Source organism: Salvelinus alpinus, chromosome 26 (genome assembly GCF_045679555.1).
Source record: "Salvelinus alpinus chromosome 26, SLU_Salpinus.1, whole genome shotgun sequence".
NCBI classification, from domain to species: Eukaryota; Metazoa; Chordata; class Actinopteri; order Salmoniformes; family Salmonidae; genus Salvelinus; species Salvelinus alpinus.
The window spans coordinates 6,860,440-6,881,267 of NC_092111.1; the positions used below are offsets into that span (position 1 = coordinate 6,860,440).

At 40.9% G+C, this 20,828-nt stretch overlaps 1 protein-coding gene across 6 annotated transcripts; it reads right to left on the reverse strand.

Moving 5' to 3' along the window:
* Window positions 1-42: 42 nt before the first annotated feature.
* LOC139554525 (protein phosphatase 1 regulatory subunit 36) lies at window positions 43-19,622 on the reverse strand. 6 transcript variants are annotated; one of them, XR_011670855.1, is made up of 17 exons: window positions 19,519-19,622; window positions 18,550-18,650; window positions 17,859-18,122; window positions 17,663-17,707; window positions 16,441-16,505; window positions 16,168-16,254; window positions 15,846-15,976; window positions 14,366-14,435; window positions 13,093-13,191; window positions 12,799-12,939; window positions 12,492-12,534; window positions 11,796-12,022; window positions 10,911-11,105; window positions 9,182-9,321; window positions 5,939-6,071; window positions 5,440-5,786; window positions 43-2,497 (listed from the first exon to the last, which is right to left on the reverse strand). XR_011670855.1 is itself a non-coding variant. In XM_071367385.1 (15 exons), exons 3-14 carry the CDS (start codon window positions 17,928-17,930, stop codon window positions 9,057-9,059), a joined length of 1,440 nt encoding a protein of 479 aa, XP_071223486.1. In that variant the 5' UTR covers window positions 17,931-18,122; window positions 18,550-18,650; window positions 19,519-19,622; the 3' UTR covers window positions 5,942-6,071; window positions 9,055-9,056. The 6 variants fall into 6 exon arrangements, 5 of the variants coding, with proteins under 5 accessions (XP_071223486.1, XP_071223485.1, XP_071223483.1 ...); XM_071367385.1 differs by lacking the exons at window positions 43-2,497; window positions 5,440-5,786 and having other exon boundaries at window positions 5,942-6,071; window positions 9,055-9,321; XM_071367384.1 differs by lacking the exons at window positions 43-2,497; window positions 5,440-5,786; window positions 5,939-6,071 and having other exon boundaries at window positions 8,999-9,321; window positions 17,859-17,946.
* Window positions 19,623-20,828: the final 1,206 nt, after the last annotated feature.

Genomic DNA, 20,828 nt, shown 5'->3' on the forward strand with positions numbered 1-20,828 from the left:
CAAATCAAGTGTCCTGTTGCTTGCATCTACAATTATTTTAAGTAATAAACTTTATTGACATGGTATACCTTTTAATAGCCTACATAAATGTTCCAGAAAAGTCCAGTTACCATTAGTCAACGATAACATTTGTCATCTTAATTTGTGGGTTACAAATATCTGCATCTTCTGTCCAATGGAGAGGCATAAACAACCATTAAATCACTGCAGACATATCATCAGATATTATTTCCCTGTAACAAATAATTACTTTACTGAAATGACTGTGACAGCTTGAAATTGTAATTGTGCTACCAACTGTTTTTCCTGAGGGCCTCTATAGTCCAATAGAGCAGGTCTTCTAAAACTCGTTCCTGGGGCCCCACCTGGGTGCACACATTTTGTTTTTTTGCCCTAGCACTACACAGCTGATTCAAATTATCAAAGCTTGATGATGAGTTTGTTATTTGAATCAGCTGTGTAGTGCTAGGCCATGGACCGAGTTTGGGAAACCCTGCAGCAGAGGATCATTTCAAGGAATTTTCCAGTCAGTCCATCTCTATGGTTCATTTCAATGCAAAGTCTCCCCCTACTGGTATAATTCACTCCTAAACGGTAGAGTGATATTATATGGGGTCCAGTGTTAGTAGGCCTACTTTATAAATCATAGAATCATATCACGCATAGAATGTCAGTAAATGACAGTTTGAATCTTGAATGAGCACTATGTTTAAATTGTGTGACATTCTCATACTGTGAATGGCAAACGTTGTTGCGTTGTTGCCAAGTAACCATGCATTCAGACTTTGTATCAGGTTATATGCTTGTATATTTGCCATCCTCGCTCAAATCGAATGACATTTTATTTCTCACCAGCGCCAAATACAATGGGTGTAGACTACCGTGAAATGGTTGCTTACGATCCCTTCGCCACAATGCAGTTTTAAAAAATGTATAAAAACAGCAACACAAAAGGAATAAAATACACAACAATTAAGGTTTATACAGGGAGTACAAGTACCAGATCAATGTGCAGGGGTAAGAGGTATTTGAGATAGATACAGTGCCTTCTGGAATAATTCACACCCCTTGACTTTTTCCACATTTTGTTGTGTTACAGTCTGAATTTATAATGGACTCACTATGTGTGCAATAGTGTTTAACATTATTTTTTTTTATAACTTCTTCATCTCTGTTCCCCACACATACAATTATCTGTAAGGTCCCTCAGTCGAGCAGTGAATTTCAAACACAGATTCAACCACAAAGACACAAAGGTTTTCCAATGCCTCGCAAAGTAGGGCACCTATTGGTAGATGGGTACAAATAAAAAAGCAGACATTGAATATCCCTTTGAGCATGGTGAAGTTATTAATTACACTTTGGATGGTGTATCAATACACCCAGTGATTGTCTAGTAATGATCAACAACCAATTTATCAGAGCTTGAGGAATTGTCAAAAGAATAATAGGCAAATATTGTACAATCCAGGTGTGCAAAGCTCTTAGAGACTTACCCAGAAACACTCACAGTTGTAATCGCTGCCAAAGGTGATTCTAACATGTATTCAGTCAACGGGTTGAATACTTATCGAATCAAGATAGGTGTTTTATTTCTCATATTGGTCTTCCACTTTGACATTCAAGTACTTTGTATTAGATCTTTAACAAAAAAATGACATTTAATTCCATTTTAATCCCACTTTGTAACACAACAAAAGGTGGAAAAAGTCAAACGGCGTGAATACTTTCAGAAAGCACTGTATAAAGTCTTGTTAGTGTGCATAGAGTCAGTGCAAGACAGGATCAATGCAGATAGTCTGTGTAACTAATTCATTGGCTATTTAGCAGTCTTATGGCTTGGGGGTAGACGCTATCTCGGAGTCTGTTGGTCCGAGAGCCGATGCTCCGGTACCATTTGCCCGGACCGTAGCAGAGTGAACAGTCTATGGCTTGGGTGGCTGAAATCTTTGGCAATTTTTCAGGCCTTCCTCGCCGCCTGATATAGAAGTCCTGGATGGCAGGGAGCTCGGCCTTGGTGATTTACTGGGCTGTCCGAACCACCCTCTGTAGTGCTTTGCGGTCGAGAATGATGCATTTGCCATACCTAGTGGTGATGCAGCCAGTCAAGATCTCTTTGCAGCCTCCTGAGTTGAAGCGGCACTGTCATGCCCTGTTCACGTATGTGTGTCTGTCTGTGGACCATGTTAAGTCCTTACTGATGTGGACATTTCTGACCTCCTCCCTGTAGGCTGTCTAATCGCCATTGGTGGTCAGGCCTACCACCGTCATGTTCTCAGCAAACTTGATGATGGTGTTGGAGTCGTGCGTGGCCACACAGTCGTGGGTAAACAGGGAGGTGACTAAGCACACATCCCGAGGGGCCCCCATGTAGAGGGGTCAGTGTGGTGGAGGTGTTGTTGCTTACCCTCACCACCTGGGGCCGGCCCGTCAGGAAGTCCAGGATCCAATTGCAGAGGGAGGTGTTCAGTCCCAGGGTCCCGAGCTTGGTGATGAGCTTGGAGAAAAATAAATATTGTCACATACACCGGAACGCTGAGCTGTAGTCTATGAACAGCCTTCTCACATACAGATAAAGTCAGAAGTTTACATACACTTAGGTTGGAGTCATTAAAACTAGTTTTCAACCACTCAACCACAAATTTCTTGTTAACAAACTATAGTTTTGGCAAGTCGGTTAGGACATCTACTTTGTGCATGACACAAGTTATTTTTCCAAAAATTGTTTACAGACAGATTATTTCACTTATAATTCACTGTATCACAATTCCAGTGGGTCAGAAGTTTACATACACTAAGTTGACTGTGCCTTTAAACAGCTTGGAAAATTCCAGAAAATTATGTCATGGCTTTAGAAGCTTCTGATAGGCTAATTGACATAATTTGAGTCAATTGGAGGTGTACCTGTGAATGTATTTCAAGGTCTACCTTCAGACTCAGTGCCTCTTTGCTTGACATCATGGGAAAATCAAAAGAAATTAGCCAAGACTGCAGAAAAATAATTGTAGACCTCCACAAGTCTGGTTCATCCTTGGGAGCAATTTCCAAACACCTGAAGGTACCATGTTCATCTGTACAAACAATAGTATGCAAGTATAAACACCATGGGACCACGCAGCCGTCATACCGCTCAGAAAGGAGACACGTTCTGTCTCCTAGAGATGTACGTACTTTGGTGCGAAAAGTGCAAATCAATCCCAGAACAACAGCAAAGGACCCTGTGAAGATGCTGGAGGAAACAGGCACAAAAGTATCTATATCCACAGTAAAATTTGTCCTATATTGACGTAACCTGAAAGGCCGCTCAGCAAGGAAGAATTCACTGCTCCAAAGCCGCCATAAAAAGCCAGACTACGGTTTGCAACTGCACATGGGGACAAAGATCGTACTTTTTGGAGAAATGTCCTCTGGTCTGATGAAACAAAAATAGAACTGTTTGGCCATAATGACCATCGTTATGTTTGGAGGAAAAACGGGGATGCTTGCAAGCCAAAGAACACCATCCCAACTGTGAAGCACGGGGTGGCAGCATCATGTTGTGGGGTGCTTTGCTGCAGGAGGGACTGGTGCACTTCACAAAATAGATGGCATCATGATGAAAGAAAATGATGTGGATATATTGAAGCAACATCTCAAGACATCAGTCAGGAAGTTAAAGCTTGGTCGCAAATGTGTTTTCCAAATGGACAATGACCCCAAGCATACTTCCAACATTGTGGCAAAATGGCTTAAAGACAACAAAGTCAAGGTATTGGAGTAGACATCACAAAGCCCTGACCTCAATCCTATAGAACATTTGTGGGCAGAACTGAAAAAGAAAGCATGTGCGAGCAAGGAGGCCTACAAACCTGATTCAGTTACACCAGCTCTGTCAGGAGGAATTGGCCAAAATTCACCCAACTTATTGTGGGAAGCTTGTGGAAAGTTACTTAAACATTTTAAAGGCAATGCTACCAAATACTAATTGAGTGTATGTAAACTTCTGCCCCACTGGGAATGTGATGAAAGAAATAAAAGCTGAAATAAATCATTCTCTCTACTTTTATTCTGACATTTCACATTCTTAAAATAAAGTGGTGATCCTACCTGACCTAAGAAAGGGAATTTTTACTCGGATTATATGTCAGGAATTGTGAAAAACTGAGTTTAAATGTATTTGGCTAAGATGTATGTAAACTTCCGACTTCAACTGTACATAGTTATTTCCCCTCTTGTCCAGGTGGGAGAGGGCAGTGTGAAGATGAATTGAGATTGCGTCATCTGTGAATCCGTTGGGGCGGGATGCAAATTGGAGTGGGTCCAGGGTGTCTGGGATGATGGTGTTGATGTGTGTCATGACCAGCCTTTCAAAGCACTTTAATAAATACAGATGTGAGTGCTACGGGGCGATAGTCATTTAGGAAGGTTACCTTGGAGCTCCTGGGAACAGCGACCATGGTGGTCAGCTTGAAACATGTTGGGATTACCGACTGCGACAACAGATGCCTTGTCACCTTGCTTCCAGAATTTTCTCTCACCTCAGTCTCACTATCAGCTGAGAAAGGACTCTGGCAAACTTCTGGGGAGTTTTACATAACACTCTTTAAATTAGGAGTGCAATAGACCTATACCCTTTAACAGCCAGCACTGTATAACCTTTAACTTTATGAAACACATTTTGCCTAGCCTCTTTCCTATAATCACAAGCAGGGTGCTCTGCTATTGGTTGTCTGCCTCAAACAGAAATCCCTTAACATCGCCTGTCATTGTTGAATATGGATTGTAATTACAGGCATGGCTAGTTCTTTACAAGAGGTGACATGCTTCAACTGCAAACTATTTCAGAGGGCATAGACTTTAGGACCGCAATGTTCTAAAGAGCAGGGCAGGGGCCCTAATGTATGGAGAATAGAGGAGAATCGAGGCTTTGTGGGAATTTATTGAACTATGAGTCAGAAACATTGAGTGAAAATAGTTCAAGTTGGGGGTGTTGTTCTTGAATGTGGTTTTGCTTTTTTTATAGCAAAACTAAGATGATGTATTGGCTCAGGACAAAGATTTTCTAAGATGAAATGTTAACTATAGCAGCAGTAACAACTCTGAGTTAGTATATTGAACTCATAATGTTTACCAGAATTTACCAACTTAGGTTTCTCTTTTTTTTGATAGCTTTGCATACAGCCATGCAACTTTTTGGCCTACAAATTGAATCGCTACTCTCTATACTTATTACCTATACCGTGTGTCATTTTTTCTTTACTACTATCTCAATAAAACTCGGAATCTTTGATAACCACTATGTCATTACTTAGCTATACGTGGTACCTGCAGAAGGGCTTGAAACAATGACTGAAATGTAAAAAATAAAGGTCCCCGTTCCCACAGTATCTGTGTAACTTAATATAAAGTGTGACCCTCTGTCACTCTGCCAACTGTGCCAATATCCTTTCCCATGCTTACTTCTTATAAGGGGATCTTCTGACTTCGGAGTCTGGAGCGCGGCGTAATCCTGCCATCCTGCCTTTCTGGTCAGATCCAGCCCTTATAAAGGAGGAGCCATGGAGGAATCACGCTCCAGCCTCTCTCCAGCGTCCCCCTCCATCCCTGTCCTCTGTGCCCCATCCCCCAGTCTCCTGAGCAGGCTTAGCTCTCGCTCTGGCATCCCAGATTACCCAGCCAATTAGGGTGAAGGCAAAGCCCCTTCTGCCACCGCGGCTGGTGCTGCTGCAGCATGCTTAGTAGCTATGGCCCTCTGCTATGGGAGGTTAGGATGCAGGCAGCATTGACTGGAAGGCTTGCAAGTCACCCTGGGGGGAAGAGTCATGGAAGCGGTCTTACGTCAAAGAGGATGTACTGTCTATGTCAATGTGACAGATGACAAAGGATTTGCATACTGTAGCATGAGATTTACTTAGTAGTTGCAGATGTCGTGAATGATAGTGATGCATTGAATACATACAATGGTATTTTGTGATCCTTATATATTTTCCCAAGCATTGAGTTGAAGCTGAACTGTGTACAATGATGATGGATGGATTGTACCGTCGGTATGAGGAAATCCCATTTCATTATATCTCAGACAACAGCTCCACCTGGTGACAAATAATAATAGTTCAGAACATCCAAACACATTTTTAGACAGTCTACTGGGGGAAACTGAAAACACAGGATATCAAAATGATGTTTCAAATGATAGCCCAGAGATGTCAGACAGACAGACACACACACGGAGTGCGGGTAAAATCACTGGGGAAGCCAATTCAGGAAAAAAGCCATATTACAACCTATGTGTTGTGATAATTGCGTTTTTTGCTCTATAAATCATTTTAGTTCACACCCCACCGTGATATACATTGTGAACAAAACATTAGGAACACCTTCTATTTCCATGACAGACTGACCAGGTGAATCCAGGTGAAAGCTATGATCCCTTGTTGATGTCACCTGTTAAATCCACTTCAATCAGTGTAGATGAAGCGGAGGAGACAGGTTAAAGAAAGATTTTTAAGCCTTGAGATCATAGAGACATGGATTGTGTATGTGTGCCATTCAATTGTAGTGAACATGGGCCAGCATCCCTGTGGAATGCTTTCGGCAGCTTGTAGAGTCCATGCATTGAGGCTGTGAATTGAGACTGTGAATGAGGGGTGAATGTTATGTACACTAAGTGTATAAGGCCGAGACGACAAGAAGACAATAGTCACACAGTGGGCAGAATCAGTGGTGGAAAAAAGTACCCAATTGTCATACTTGAGTAAAAGCAGATACCTTAATAGAAAACGACTCAAGTAAAAGTGAAAGTCACCCAGTCAAATCTATTTGAGTAAAACTCTAAAAGTATTTGGTTTTAAATATACTTAAGTATCTAAAGTAAATGTAATTGCAAAAAAAAAAAAAGTATAAATAATGTCTAATTCCTTATATTAGGCAAACCATTCGGTACAACAATTTTCTTGTTCGTTTTATCGCTAGCCAGGGGCACACTCCAACACTCCAACACTCAGACATAATGTACAAACTAAGCAAACTAAGTCTGCCAGATCAGAGACAGTAGGGATGAGCAGGGTTGCTCTCTTGATAAGTGTGTGAATTTTACAATATTTTCTGTCCTGCTAAGCATTCAAAATGTAATGAGTGCTTTTGGGTATCAGGGAAAATGCATGGAGTAAAAAGTACATAATTTTCTTTAGGAATGTAGTGAAGTAAAAGTTGTCAAACATATAGTACAGTACAGATACACCAATAAACTACTAAATAGTACTTTAAAGTATTTTTACTAAAGTACTTTACACAACTGGGCAGAATAAATTCAACCACACGTTTGTTTCATCACAAAACCAGAGAGCCATATCTGTCCGGTGAAGTCCACAAAGCATATTGCATGTAACAAACAGGTAGATGACCTACAGCAGGGATGGGCAACTGGCGGCCCATGGATCAATAAAAATAAATAATTAAGAACTCAATTGAGGTCTCAACTTACTGTTGAGAGTTAGAATAGTAGAATATACAGGGTGCCATTTTGAAAATGTAGTGGTGCATCAGAAGTTTTTCTCTTGTTATGTCAGTCACTGATAGTCACTCAATTAGCCCATGTCAGCTAACATTTTTTGTTAGTCTAATGTCCAGCTTTCTAAACTTGTAGTAATCATGGTCGAATTACCAACTGGGGGGCCCCCATTGATTTAATTAGTCACTCACAAAAAATATGAAATATTAAAAACTGCAAACATTACTCTCCAACCTATGGCAAAATGTGTAGAATTGCAGAAAATGTGATGTAAACCTGCTACATTTTCTCTACACCCCATGGGAAAATTTGAAGAACTGCATGGAATTTGTTATGAAATTGGTAAATCTTCTGTTTGGCCCATGGCAAAATGTGTATAATTGCAGCAAACTTGCTTTAAAAATGCAACATTTTTTCTACGCCCCATGGTCAAATTTGTACAACTGCAGGAAATGAACTTTAAAACTTGATGTTTTTCTTACAAAATGTCTGACTACTAAACAATTATTGATTTAGAACCACAGAGAGTTATCACAAGTGGCAAAAAAAAACAGGAGAGGCCTCTGCTAACGTAATTCCACCACCATTTCAACTTCAAAATCATCAAATCACCAATCATCTAATAGAGTAGCAACTTAAAGATACCAAAAACAATTTAGTCCAATCAAAATAAGCTGAATAACATGTGGCTGTCCATGGTCCTGATTGTGTGTGTGTGGTGTGTGTGTGCGCAAGTAGAAAAAACAATGATTTACCTTACTTGTAGAGGAACGCCAATGCAATCTTCCTCTCTGTCATACAGTAGGCTACACACTTTTAGTTTTTGTTGTCCTAGACTAGGCTACATGGCTAAAAGGCTTGCCAGCTAGCCTAACTTAATTTCAAGGGCAATGATGAGCCAGCTATTTAACGTTAGCCTACTACATCTAGCTACATATTGAACTTCCACCCCCTCAGACCAGGGGCACAATGTATGCATTTATGATTGGATCAGAATCACCGTTATAATCACTGGCTGGTACACAAAGTCCACAAATCCAAATCCTTATCGCCATCCAATTTTTCCTTATCTCCATCCAAGCTAATTTATAAAAGACAACGACACAACGAGATGCAAAAACGCACCTTTTTTTGGCAATGCTTTTGAAGCAATGTGATTGGTGTGAAGTCAAATCCAAACTAGCTTCCATTGACACTTTTTTTGGTGCACCAGGACCATTCACAATTGAGCTCGCTCAGTTTAGCTCAATGCTGATTGGTTATTTTTTTATTTAAACATTATCAAGGGAGGCTAAATGCTTGCTAGCTTCCCTTGCTATTAAATTCAATGCTACGGGCAGCAACAATGGCATACTCTTTTTGGCCAGACAGCATCAGATAGATGGGCTACATATACTGAGACAGAGGGGCGCCGTTTCGCTCGATCGGATGCTTTCTCTGGTGAGATACATTCAGCCACATGCAAATTGAAGGCCAATTATGAAACAAAGAGAGACTAATGATACATCATTTTATATGTTTTTGTTCTTATTTTATTGGTCAAATTTTGGGGGACGCGCACATACTCTCACTCTGTGTCTGAGGACACTCCCTCTGTGGTGGCCCGTGAGATGACTGTATTGGCGCGGCTGAGGCTGCCGCGTTGGTCCACTGCTGATGCGACAGGTCTCTGAGCCATGAAGGTGCTCTTACTGCTTTGAACATGGACGCCAGAGTCTTCATCATCGTCATCGTCATCATCTTCCTCCTCCTCCTCGTCTTCGTTGTTGGCTCCCTGGGGCATAAGGGTGGTGCAGCTGAACTGGCTCAGAGGCTTCCCCAGAATCCCAAAGCTAGAAAAACAGATTTCAAAGTTCAAACATACACTCTTAGAAAAAAAGGTGCTATCTAGAATCTAAAAGGAGAACCCTTTGAATTTTGAATTGTTGGTTCCAGGTAGAACCCTCTTGAGTTCCATGTAGAAGCCTTTACACACAGGGTTCTACATGGAACCCAAAAGAGTTATGGTGATGGAGAGTTATGGTGTCACCTATGGTGACAGCCATTTTTTCTAAGAGTGTAGCAGACATAAGTTCAGGGGTGTGGAAATACAGTGCTGTGAACGTTAACTTCATGTACAAGAGATATTCATACATTTTTGAGGGACAATTAAAGTTCAATAGAATGTTTGTAGTGTATATTATCAATCTCTTACACATATAGTTTGTTATTTTCATTCAACCTTCTGATATACTTTGTATCACTCAAAATGTCATGCTTTTGCCTCTAACCCTATGATACTCTTTTCCACCTTCTCCTCCCTCCTTAATCCTCCTCGGTTCTTGGCCCTCTTCTCTTCCCTCTAAACACCAAGTCACTCGGCTCTGTCATATCCTCACATGTTCTCTCCTATCATTGCTATGCAGATGACACAAAACTACTTTTCTCCTTCCCCCCTTCGACACTCAGGTGGCGACATGCATCTCTGCGTGCCTGGCAGATATCTCAGCTTTGATGTCGGCCCACCACCTCAAGCTCACCCTCGACCAGACGGAGCTGCTCTTCCTCCCGGGGAAGGCCTGCCTTCCCAAAAGACCTCTTCATCACGGTTGACAACTCCACAGTGTCGCCTTCCCAGAGTGCACAGAACCTTGGCGTGACCCGCGACAACACCCTGTTGTTCTCTGCAAACATCAAAGCAGTGATGCAGGTTCATGCTCTACAACATCCGTAGAGAACGACCCTACCTCACACAGGAATCGGTGCAGGTCCTAATCCAGACACTTGTCATCTCCCGTCTGGACTACTGCAACACGCTGTTGGCTGGGCTCCCCGCTTGTGCCATCAAATCACTGCAACTTATCCAGAAAGCTGCAGCCTGCCTGGTTTTCAACCTTCCCAAGTTTGCCCATGTCACCCCGCTCCTCCGCACACTCCACTGGCTTCCAGTCGAAACTCGCATCCACCTCAAGACCATGCTGCTTGCCTACGGAGCAGCAAGAGGAACTGCCCCCCCCACCACCTTCAGGCTATGCTCAAACCCTACACCCCAACCTGAGCACTCCGTTCTGCCACCTCTGGTCTCTTGGTTCTCCCACCCCTCCGGGAGGGCAGCTCCCGCTCAGCCCAGTCCAAGTCATTCTCTGTCCTGGCACCTTCCCCCTAAAGCTAGGACAGCAGAGTGTACTTACTATGCCTGTGATATGTGGTTGTCCCACCTCGCTATCTTAAGAATGCACTAACTGTAAGTTGCTCTGGATAAGAGTGTCTGCTAAATGACTAAAATGTAAATGTAAAATGTATATAGCAAACATATTCCTTCCCTAGCCTGGTCCCGGACCTTACTAACAGTTGGTGTGACAATGACCATAGGAGTTGGCAAGACAGCACATACAGATCTGGGACGGGGCTATTCCCTCCTTGTGCTGTGACTGTTAGCTACCTGACAGAGGCCAGCTGCTCTTTGAGCTCCTCCATCAGAGTCTCTGGGTTACACAGCTTGGCCTGGCTCGGCTTCCTGGGTCTGTAGCGGCGGAACAGATGAGGAGCCTCCTCCCGCGGATATGGCAGCAGGGACACCATGACCGGGGAGCGCTGGGTCACGATCTTACTCAAGGCCGGACGACGCTGGGACTTCCTGGGGTCAAAGGTTAAAGGTCAAAGGACAAGAAGCAGAAGACTGAGGACCAATTCCAAGCTGGCGCCTATTCCCTAGGGCCTAGGCACTAGATATTAATTGATTTAGATTTGGGCATTAGAGAGAAGAGTCATTAGGTGCAATCCTACAGTGGAAGGACAAAATCTCACAAGTCATACTCTAGAATTTCCTTAAGCCGGGAGAAAATTAATGAAAGTGAAATACCAGAGCATGTCATTCTAATAGCAAATATTATAAATATATATAGATATCAACAAAATAAACTCCCCACATATGATTAATTTGGTTCTACTTATGGAGTGCAGACTTCAAGACCAACTTGGCCTAGACCTGACAGCATAAGAGCAATAGACCTGAAACCGCTTACAGAACTGTCAGTCATCTGTCAGATGTTGGGAGCTGACATAAAACGGCCTGTCACTCTTATCTGACAAGTCATGAATCTGTCTCAGTCAATCCTATGGTCTGGGAGCTAGATAGACAGCATTCAAGCAGAGATGGCTTTGCAGCCTAAACCATTTTGTTCTTTACTGCAACATATCATGTCAGTCAGTCACTTAAGCTAGTAGAAACTATTGTCCGGAAAAACATTTTAAAAAATGACTCAAAATGGGAGCTGATAGATAGCAACGCATGCACCACCCCATCCTTCCCCCACTCCCCACACACCTTTGCTCTGGGGCATTGTGGCTCTGTGTGTGCACTTTGGGCTCAATCTGTCCCTCTTTGGTGGAGGTGTCCTGGGCCAGGGTGTCCTCTGTGGCATCTATCCTGGTCCTGAGGGCGGGGTTGAAGGTGTCAGAACGCAGCAGGCGCCCCACCTCCTCCTGTATGCCCCTCAGGTCCTTCCTACTGAACGTCACCCACGCCACGTAGCAGAAGAAGCTGTACAGACACTGGTGTAGATAGGACAGATTACAGAGATGAGATGCTACAGTTGCATTTGATGTCGGCCATTTGTTAATATCTAATGCTGATGGCTCCATCCTCTGGAGATAATAATAATAATAATGTTTAGGCCTGTTCATTAATTTAATCATTCATTTATTCATCCAGCCATTCAGGCAGTCAGCCAGCCAGCAAGCCAGTAATTAATTCAAGGTGCTAAAGTTGCGTCTGGGTCTGTGTCACATCATCATTCTTTTTTTTCCAAAATACATTTACAAACGTCAAAAAAGCTATTCTGGTACTAGATGCAGGCACACAGGGTGCTGAGTTACCCTAAAATAACCCTGTTACACTATACCACCACCTCTGGTTAAACAGTACTGCCTGTCAAAGCAGTAGCCTCTGTTGGGTGAACATCTCCTCTGGAATACACAGTCGCAAAAGTCAAATCACAGTCCTGTGGTGTTCGGTACTAACCTCATACAACCGCCTGTCTTTGTAGGTCAGTGACACACGGCTCCTGTAGAAACAAAGCACTTAAAGTGATAGTTTAACGCAGCAAGTGAAATGTTTTGTGCATGGAGGTTAGGCCGCTACTCACAATTTCTGGATGTATTAGATGTTGTGTATAATCTACGTATATTATTCTGAATATAGGCTTTAAGTGTCAATCGCATTGGATCTAAGGTATCTGTTTAATAACCAAATGTGTATCTATTCCCTTGACTTTTGTCACTTCCCCTCCTTGCCCCTGCAGAGCCAAAATGAAGGCGAGGTGACTGACCTGCCACAGGCCATGTGGTGCTGCTGGGACAGGCCCAGGCCCAGGACCAGGCTGGAGTAGCAGAAGGCCAGCTGCTTCTGGGCCAGCTCCACCTTAGCAAGGGTCTCCGCCATCACCTGCTTCTCTGTGATACTCTGCTCACTGACACAAATCAATACATTATAGAGAGGCAAAGTCATGAGAAACATCAATATATGCAAATTAAGAGTCTCAAGTCTATATAAAATGGTAATTAATGTAAACACACACATACATACACACAAACACACACGGCACAATGAGTATGGTACTGACGCCATGAGAGGCTTGGGCTTCTTCTCCAGAGACTTCCTCTCAAAGTAACAGGACAGGTAGAGCAGGAGGGCAGCCAGGAACTCATCCAGCTCTCTGCTCCTAAACACACACACACAGGGCAATGTCTAAGAGCAATCATAAAGCCTAAGCAATATACACTACCGTTCAAAAGTTTGGGGTCACTTAGAAATATCCTTGTTTTGGAAAGAAAAGCACATTTTTTTATCCATTAAAATAACATCAAATTGATCAGAAATACAGTGTAGACATTGTTAATGTTGTAAATTACTATTGAAGCTGGAAACGGCTGTTTTTTTATGGAATATCTACATAGGCGTTCAGAGGCCCATTATCAGCAACCATCACTCCTGTGTTCAAATGGCACGTTGTGTTAGCTAATCCAAGTTTATAATTTTAAAAGGCTAATTGATCATTAGAAAACCCTTTTTCAATTATGTTAGCACAGCTGAAAACTGTTGTCCTGATTAAAGAAGAAAGAAAACTGGCCTTCTTTAGACTAGTTGAGAATCTGGAACATCGGCATTTGACGGTTCGATTACAGGCTCAAAATGGCCAGAAACAAATGATTTTCTTCTGAAACTCCTCGGTCTATTCTTGTTCTGAGAAATTAAGGCTATTCAATGTGAGAAATTGCCAAGAAACTGAAGATCTCGTAAAATGCTGTGTAATACTCCCTTCACAGAACTGTCTGGGAGGCCCCGGTGCACAACTGAGCAAGAGAACAAGTACATTAGTGTCTAGTTTAAGAAACAGATGCCTCACAAGTCCTCAACTGCCAGCTTCATTAAATGGTACCCGCAATACAACAGTTTCAAAATGATTTTCTAATGATCAATTAGCCTTTTAAAATTATAAACTTGGATAAGCTAACACAACGTGCCATTGGAACACAGGAATGATGGTTGCTGATAATGGGACTCTGTACGCCTATGTAGATATTCCATTAAAAAATCTGCCGTTTCCAGCTACAATAGTAATTTACAACATTAACAATGTCTACACTGTATTTCTGATCAATTTGATGTTATTTTAATGGACAAAAAAATGTGCTTTTCTTTCAAAAACAAGGACATTTCTAAGTGACCCCAAACTTTTGAACGGTAGTGTACGTAAATGGATGTAGCATGGATTGAAAACATAGCCGTAAAGAAAGGTTAGTGTGTGTGTGAGAGGGATTGAGAGAGAGAGAGACAGACAGACGGACAGACAAGAGAGAGAAGGCAGATATACTGTGCAGTGGGTGCTTCCTTACTTCAACACAGACAGGAAGCAAAGTGGAATGGGGAGTGCATCATTCTCCTGCAGCAAACTGAGTGCCACCTCTGCAACACAGACAGACATACATACAGTGCCTTCAGAAAGTATTCATACCCCTTGACTTATTCCATAATGACAAAGTGAAAACATAATTTTAGAAATGGCTGCAAATTTATTGAAAATGAAATACAGAAATACCTATTTCACAGTATTCACACCCGAGTCAATACTTTGTAGAATCCCCTTTGGCCGCGATTACAGCTGTAGATATGGCCTTATGTTTTAGGTTGTTGTCTTGCTGAAAGGTGAATTCATCTCCCAGTGTCTGGTGGAAAGCAAACTGAACCAGGTTTTCGTCTAGGATTTTGCCGGTGCTTAGCACCATTCTTATCCTAAAAAACGTCCCAGTCCTTATTAACGATTACAAGTATACCCATAACATGATGCAGCCAACACTATGCTAGAAAGTATGGAGAGTAGTAGTCAGTAATGTGTTGTAATGGATTTGCCACAAACATACCACTTTGTATTCAGGACAAAAAGTGAATTGCTTTGTCACATTTTTTGCAGTATTACTTTAGTGCCTTGTTGCAAAAAGGGTGCATGTTTTGGAATATTTTTATTCTGTACAGGCTTCCTTCTTTACAAAAAAAAATTGAAAAACATATTTCCACTTTGATACTATTTGTGTAAACCAGTGACAAAAAAAATATTCTCAATTCAATCCATTTTAAATTCAGGTTGTAACACAAAAAAAATTGGAAAAAGTCAAGAGGTGTGAATACTTTCTGACGGCAAAATCCTAGAGGATAACCTGGTTCAGTCTGCTTTCCAGCAGATACTGGGAGACAAATTCACCTTTCAGCAGGACAATAACCAAAAACACAAGGCCAAATATACACTGGAGTTGCTTACCAAGACGACATTGAATGTTTCTGAGTGGCCTAGTTACAGTTACGAATTAAATCGACTTAAAAAAAGGTTGTCTAGCAATGATCAACAACCAACTTGACAGACCTTGAAGAATTAAAAAAATAATAATGTGCAAATAATGTACAATTCAGGTGTGCAAAGCTCTTAGAGACTTACCCAGAAAGACTCACAGATGTAATCGCTGCCAAAGGTGATGCTAACATATATTGAATCAGGGGTGTGAATATAAATGAGATATTTCTGTATTTAATCTTCAATAAATGTGCAAACATTTATAAAAACATGTTTTCACCTTGTCATTGTGGAGTATTGTGTGTAAATGGGTGGGAGGGAAAAAATGATTTAATCCATTTTGAATTCAGGCTGTAACACAAAAAAATGTGTAGTAAGTCAAGGACTATGAATACTTTCTGAAGGCACTGTACATACTGTACATACAAACAGACAGACAGACAGAGAAAAACCATATATTCAACTAATCTGCTGTAAAGGATGTGTTCTATAACATAGATCGGTATTGTGTATGACCGACCAACACCTACGTTTCACATCCTCGATGGTCACATAGTCCCTCTGACCCCGTTTTACTGAGGACTTGTAGGCATTGAGTTGAGCAGGACCCACAGTCTTCCTGCTGCTTTGTCCCCCCCTCTTGGCCGATGACTGTGTTTGCCTACAAATAATAGACAGAAAAGTATTTGTTGAAAGAGTTCAGAACACAGTAATGCCCTTAATTATGTGTCAATCAAGGATACATATCACTTGTAATATAATAAATGCTCTATCTATTAATATCATTGCTAGTTGAACAGCATGGATAGGAAAAGTGCTGTTGGTTTAGGCTAGAAATGAATAGCTAGCTACCTCTCCGGACGCTTGCTGGCAAGATCTTGAAAATTGACAGGTTTTGTCTTTTTTCTCTTTTCTTTTACCTCCACGGATGTATTAAAACTGAAAATAAAAGGACGAGAAAGTAGTTAAATACTTATCAACAGGTGCATACTCAATGATAAGTTAATTAGATAATAAAATACATCCATATACACCCGCAAATAATAGTGCGAAAACGTTTGCACAAAAATAGGTCCAGAAAGTATTTTAACATTTGCTACTGCTATAGCTGCCCATTAACGTTACCTGGTGAACTCAAGGGCTTGGGTTTCATCATTCCAGTTCCATCGCCCAGGTGGAGGTATGCTGATCTGTCATATGAAATAGCCATTGTCATTACTTTAAAATGAATCACTGACACGTTCACGATCGAGCGTCATTATTGCAGCAACAGGTGTACACTTGTTAAAATGTTGCACTCGAGCTCTCTCAGGCAGCTGCTACATCTGTATCTGTTTGTTGTTCTATTTGTAGCACATCGTACAATTGCTACATTGTGACATTCGCTAAAACTCAACGGCAACATTGGGCCACCCTTGTCACATTTAACAAACGTACCGTTTCCTTTTGTGGTTTCGGCATTTCTCCTTTCTAAAATTAAGCTTATTTTCGTCCCTGATACCCTCGCTATGTTTACTAAAAATGTAGGTCTAGTATCTAGGCAACAGCCAATCGGGTCTATGTGACAGCGCGTGAAAAGAGAGAAGCGCATAATCCAATGCAGTACCTTGGTGTGGCTAATCGGATGTTTGCAATGAGGTAGCCTATGCATTTCAAGACCGTTCAGAATCAGTATAACAATTACTATGGAGTATCTAATGTATCTAAAGTTTCTAAAAGTTCCTTGCCTTCACTGTAGAGAAATGTTTTCAATAAGACAAAATATCTATGATAGAAATATGATACAAACTAACAATAAAAAGCAAAGGCAATATGTCTGCAATTTTATATTAAAATGAAATTCAGTTCATTTTCCATATGAAAGAATTGACTTGGCATATTTCGACATTAGGTCATTTCCAAACTGTGAACAAAGCTAATAACAATACATCAAATACAATAACAGAACACCAAATATCCTGACAATCATTTTCAATGCACTATGTCTCTCAGATATCGCTCCCTGTAGTCTCAGAGAAGCCCGTTAAATCAGGTTTGAGGCCTTTGGTGTGAGGAGATGAACTCTCTCTATGAAGACATCCAAGCCCCATTCCTTATCCTTAACCTCTGGGAGAGCATTTGAAGACTGTATAAGCTTAGTACCACAACTCCTCCCTGGAATACATGAAAAGAAAATACCATAAAACTACCTTACCACAATTCTCTCGTACAATATCTTCTTATACTCCATTCAATTGGTTTCTATGTTAAATATCAAATTCAGTTCAATGACAGATATTTTTAAAAAGTCAGTAAGCGTAATAAAGGTATTATCAATGACAAATGTAATTGTATTAATAAAACTCACTGAAAAGTCTGTTAACTTCCTCATCAGGCACATAAAATGGAGAACCTATAGGGAGGTGTTAAAGAATGATAATGGGAGGTTAATGACATACATGCATACTGTACTGTTTGTTTGAATCAATATGTTACACTTGCATGAATCTAGAATGAATGGAAGACCAATAGAATTTCCTCTGTTATTTCAGGAAACATCGTACCTTTGAACAATACAGGATTGTATTAAAAAAAGTGTCCAAGTGGTATCGGCAGTCCTTGTCCATTAACGACATGATCAGTGCTGCATACCTGTAGCATACAGTGAACAACAGACAGAACTTATAATGTGTCAAAACAATCTGTGCTTTCTTGTTGAATCACAGAGGGAAGTCCAGCTCATGTGGTCATGCTTTTCTCTGTCCCGTGGGTTGATGGCCACCAAGGAGCCTCTGTCCAAAATCCCTCCAAACTCACCCTCAATGGCACTGTTAAAAACCAAACATTCATAGATTTAGAAAACTTGAATGTTACTCTTTAACAGGTAGCCTAGTGGTTAGAGTGTTGCACTAGTAACTGAAAGGTTGCAAGATCGAATCCCTGAGCTGACAGGGTAAAAATGTCATACTGCCCCTGAACAAGGCAGTTAACCCACTGTTCCTAGGCTGTCATTGAAAATAAGAATTTGGTCTTAATTGACTTGCCTAGTTAAATAAAGGTATACTTTTTTTTTTGGAAATGGGTTACTGTTCAAATAATCTTTAGCTGGAGAATTTGTATAGGTCACACTGGTACAAGGATATCTTTCCATCTGAGCTTATGAAGGCATAATCAATCTGAAGTGATTACGTAGAGGGACAATCAAAATAGATTGGTCCTCAGAATGTCAACTGAAGAGCATCGTTTTCCTCATACCTTGTAAACCTTGGCAGTAGGTATAGCTGGGACCACTTCTTCACTGTAGGTCAACTTCTGATCTCCATCTAAGCTATATCCAACAACTGAGTGCCCCCTGTCTGTAAGCATATGTATCAACAGGTAGGAGAAGAGAATTCAGTCATGTGCAAGTGCTTGCCAAATACAAAAATAGAACAAAAATATTATTATTTATTTATGTTTTCTTGTTGAATTTCACCCACCTACCATTTCATATCAAGAAAAAGAAAAAACAGGAAGAAAAAACAGACTCCCTTCTGTCCACACAGAACCTTGTCAATATAGCTCTCCAACATCCTATTAGAGATGCGTTCGTAAATTCACTCTTGCTATCTACTCCGATTTCGGAGCACTCTCGTGTGAGTGTGCCAGAGCGCAGAATAACTGATGAATTTATGAACGCACAACGCCAGTTGAATATGATCGGTGTCATTAAACGTCGGCAAAAAAAACACAATTAAATTATTGCCAGCAGCACAGTGACAGTCATCAATGCTCTAGAAAGCATGAAATCAGCCTAACCAGTTCTGCTATGGCGAGTAAAGTGGTCAGAGTGAGGTGTTCTCTCATTTGTGTCTAGAAGTAGCTAGCAAGCTAGCCAGCTTTACCAGTCAGCTTGGGTGCTTGACTGCCGTTGTGAGGTCAGAACGCTCGGATCAACCCCTACTTCTCGCCAGAGCGTCCAGTGTGCGCTCTGAACGCTCAGAGAGTGAAACGCTCTGAATTTACAAACAGGCAATATGACAATGCTCTTAATTTACGAACGCCTAGAGCGCACTCTGACCGCACTCTGGAATCGCAGAGTGAATTTACGAATAAACAGCAATGTTGTACCACTGAAAAACGAAGTGAACACCATCTCCGTAATTTCACACATTTTAAAATCACAGTCTGTAATCCCTTAAAGAACTACTTGAGATATTCAGTAGGAGACAATAATATATTTACTTGTGCACGGGGTACTGATCTGGGTACTGATCTCCCTCTCCTTACTCCCATTCTCCAAGAATCGTCACTATCAGCCTGAGCTTCCATTCTGTAACACCTTCCACCCAATCAGACATCAAGAGAATAACAAATGGATGGAATGCCTGACCCAATCACTCTACAGAATTGAACAGAAACGTTACTGCTGATAGGCTACACTACACAAACACATACTACAGGCAGCTACAAACAAAGAATGAGTCATCCAGATTCCATTAAGCCATACAATATTATTTATTCATTCATAGTGTCTCATCAAATATTGCATGTGTGAAGCTGGATGATAGTACTATTGACATAAGACAGGAGTAGCTGTATACATGATGAATACAAGGGTAGAGAAATATATTTAAATTCAAATGAATGTGCCTCTGCACCTGTATTGAAACATGATTTTGCCAGAAGGAAATCTTCTGAACCAGCAGGCTTAGCAACCCTGTTCATTATTCATGAACTACTGCAATATAAAATGTATACTCAATCTTTATTACAGTATATTGTACTACTGATCCATTCAGGTAAACATATTTAGAAACGGTTTTTACAATTACTTTTTCCCCTAATCAAAAACGAAATCCTGGATCAGTTATATTAATTGAGTCTGGAAATGTGTGACTTTTAAAGTTTACTAATGAGTAAAGGATATGAGTTTATTAATTTAAAAAAATGATTTATCTATTCCAGCATGAGGAAAATGTATCACCCTCTTCGAGGTACAGCGTGACACTAATCCTCCCCTATAGAACCATCCCAACCAAATGCAAAATGTGAAATCTAAATAAGAGTCATAATTGGTTGATGAAATGTTCCATAATTGGTCTTTGGAGTGATGAAATGCACTTTCCTTGAAGAAGTCCAGGCCCCAAGCCATCTCATCATCTGTCAGGACCTCCATGGACTGCAGCATCTCTATATCACAGGTCTTTCCTGGAATTAAAAACACATCTAAATGCCCAAACACATACAGGGCCTTCAGAAATTATTCACACCCGTTGACTGTTTCCTCATTTTGTTGTGTTACAGCCTGAATATAACATTTATTAAATAGATATTATTTTTGTCACTGACCTAAACACAATACCCCATAATGTCAAAGTGATATTAAGTTTTTATACATTTTCACAAATTAATTAAAAATGAAAAGCTGAAATGTCTTGAGTCAATAAGTATTCAACCCCTTTGTTATGACAAGCCTAAATAAGTTCAGGAGTAAACATTTGCTTAACAAGTCACTCAATGAGTTGCACGGACTCACTCTGAGTGCAATAATT

Coding starts and splice junctions, on each gene's coding strand:
- LOC139554525 (XM_071367385.1), bottom strand. CDS start 17,930: ATGTCGTTAATGGACAAGGACTGCCGATACCACTTGGACACTTTTTTT. Junction 14,436..15,845: donor GACCATCGAGGATGTGAAAC/GTAGGTGTTGGT, acceptor TCTGTGTTGCAG/AGGTGGCACTCAGTTTGCTG. Junction 11,106..11,795: donor CACAATGCCCCAGAGCAAAG/GTGTGTGGGGAG, acceptor CTTTGACCCCAG/GAAGTCCCAGCGTCGTCCGG.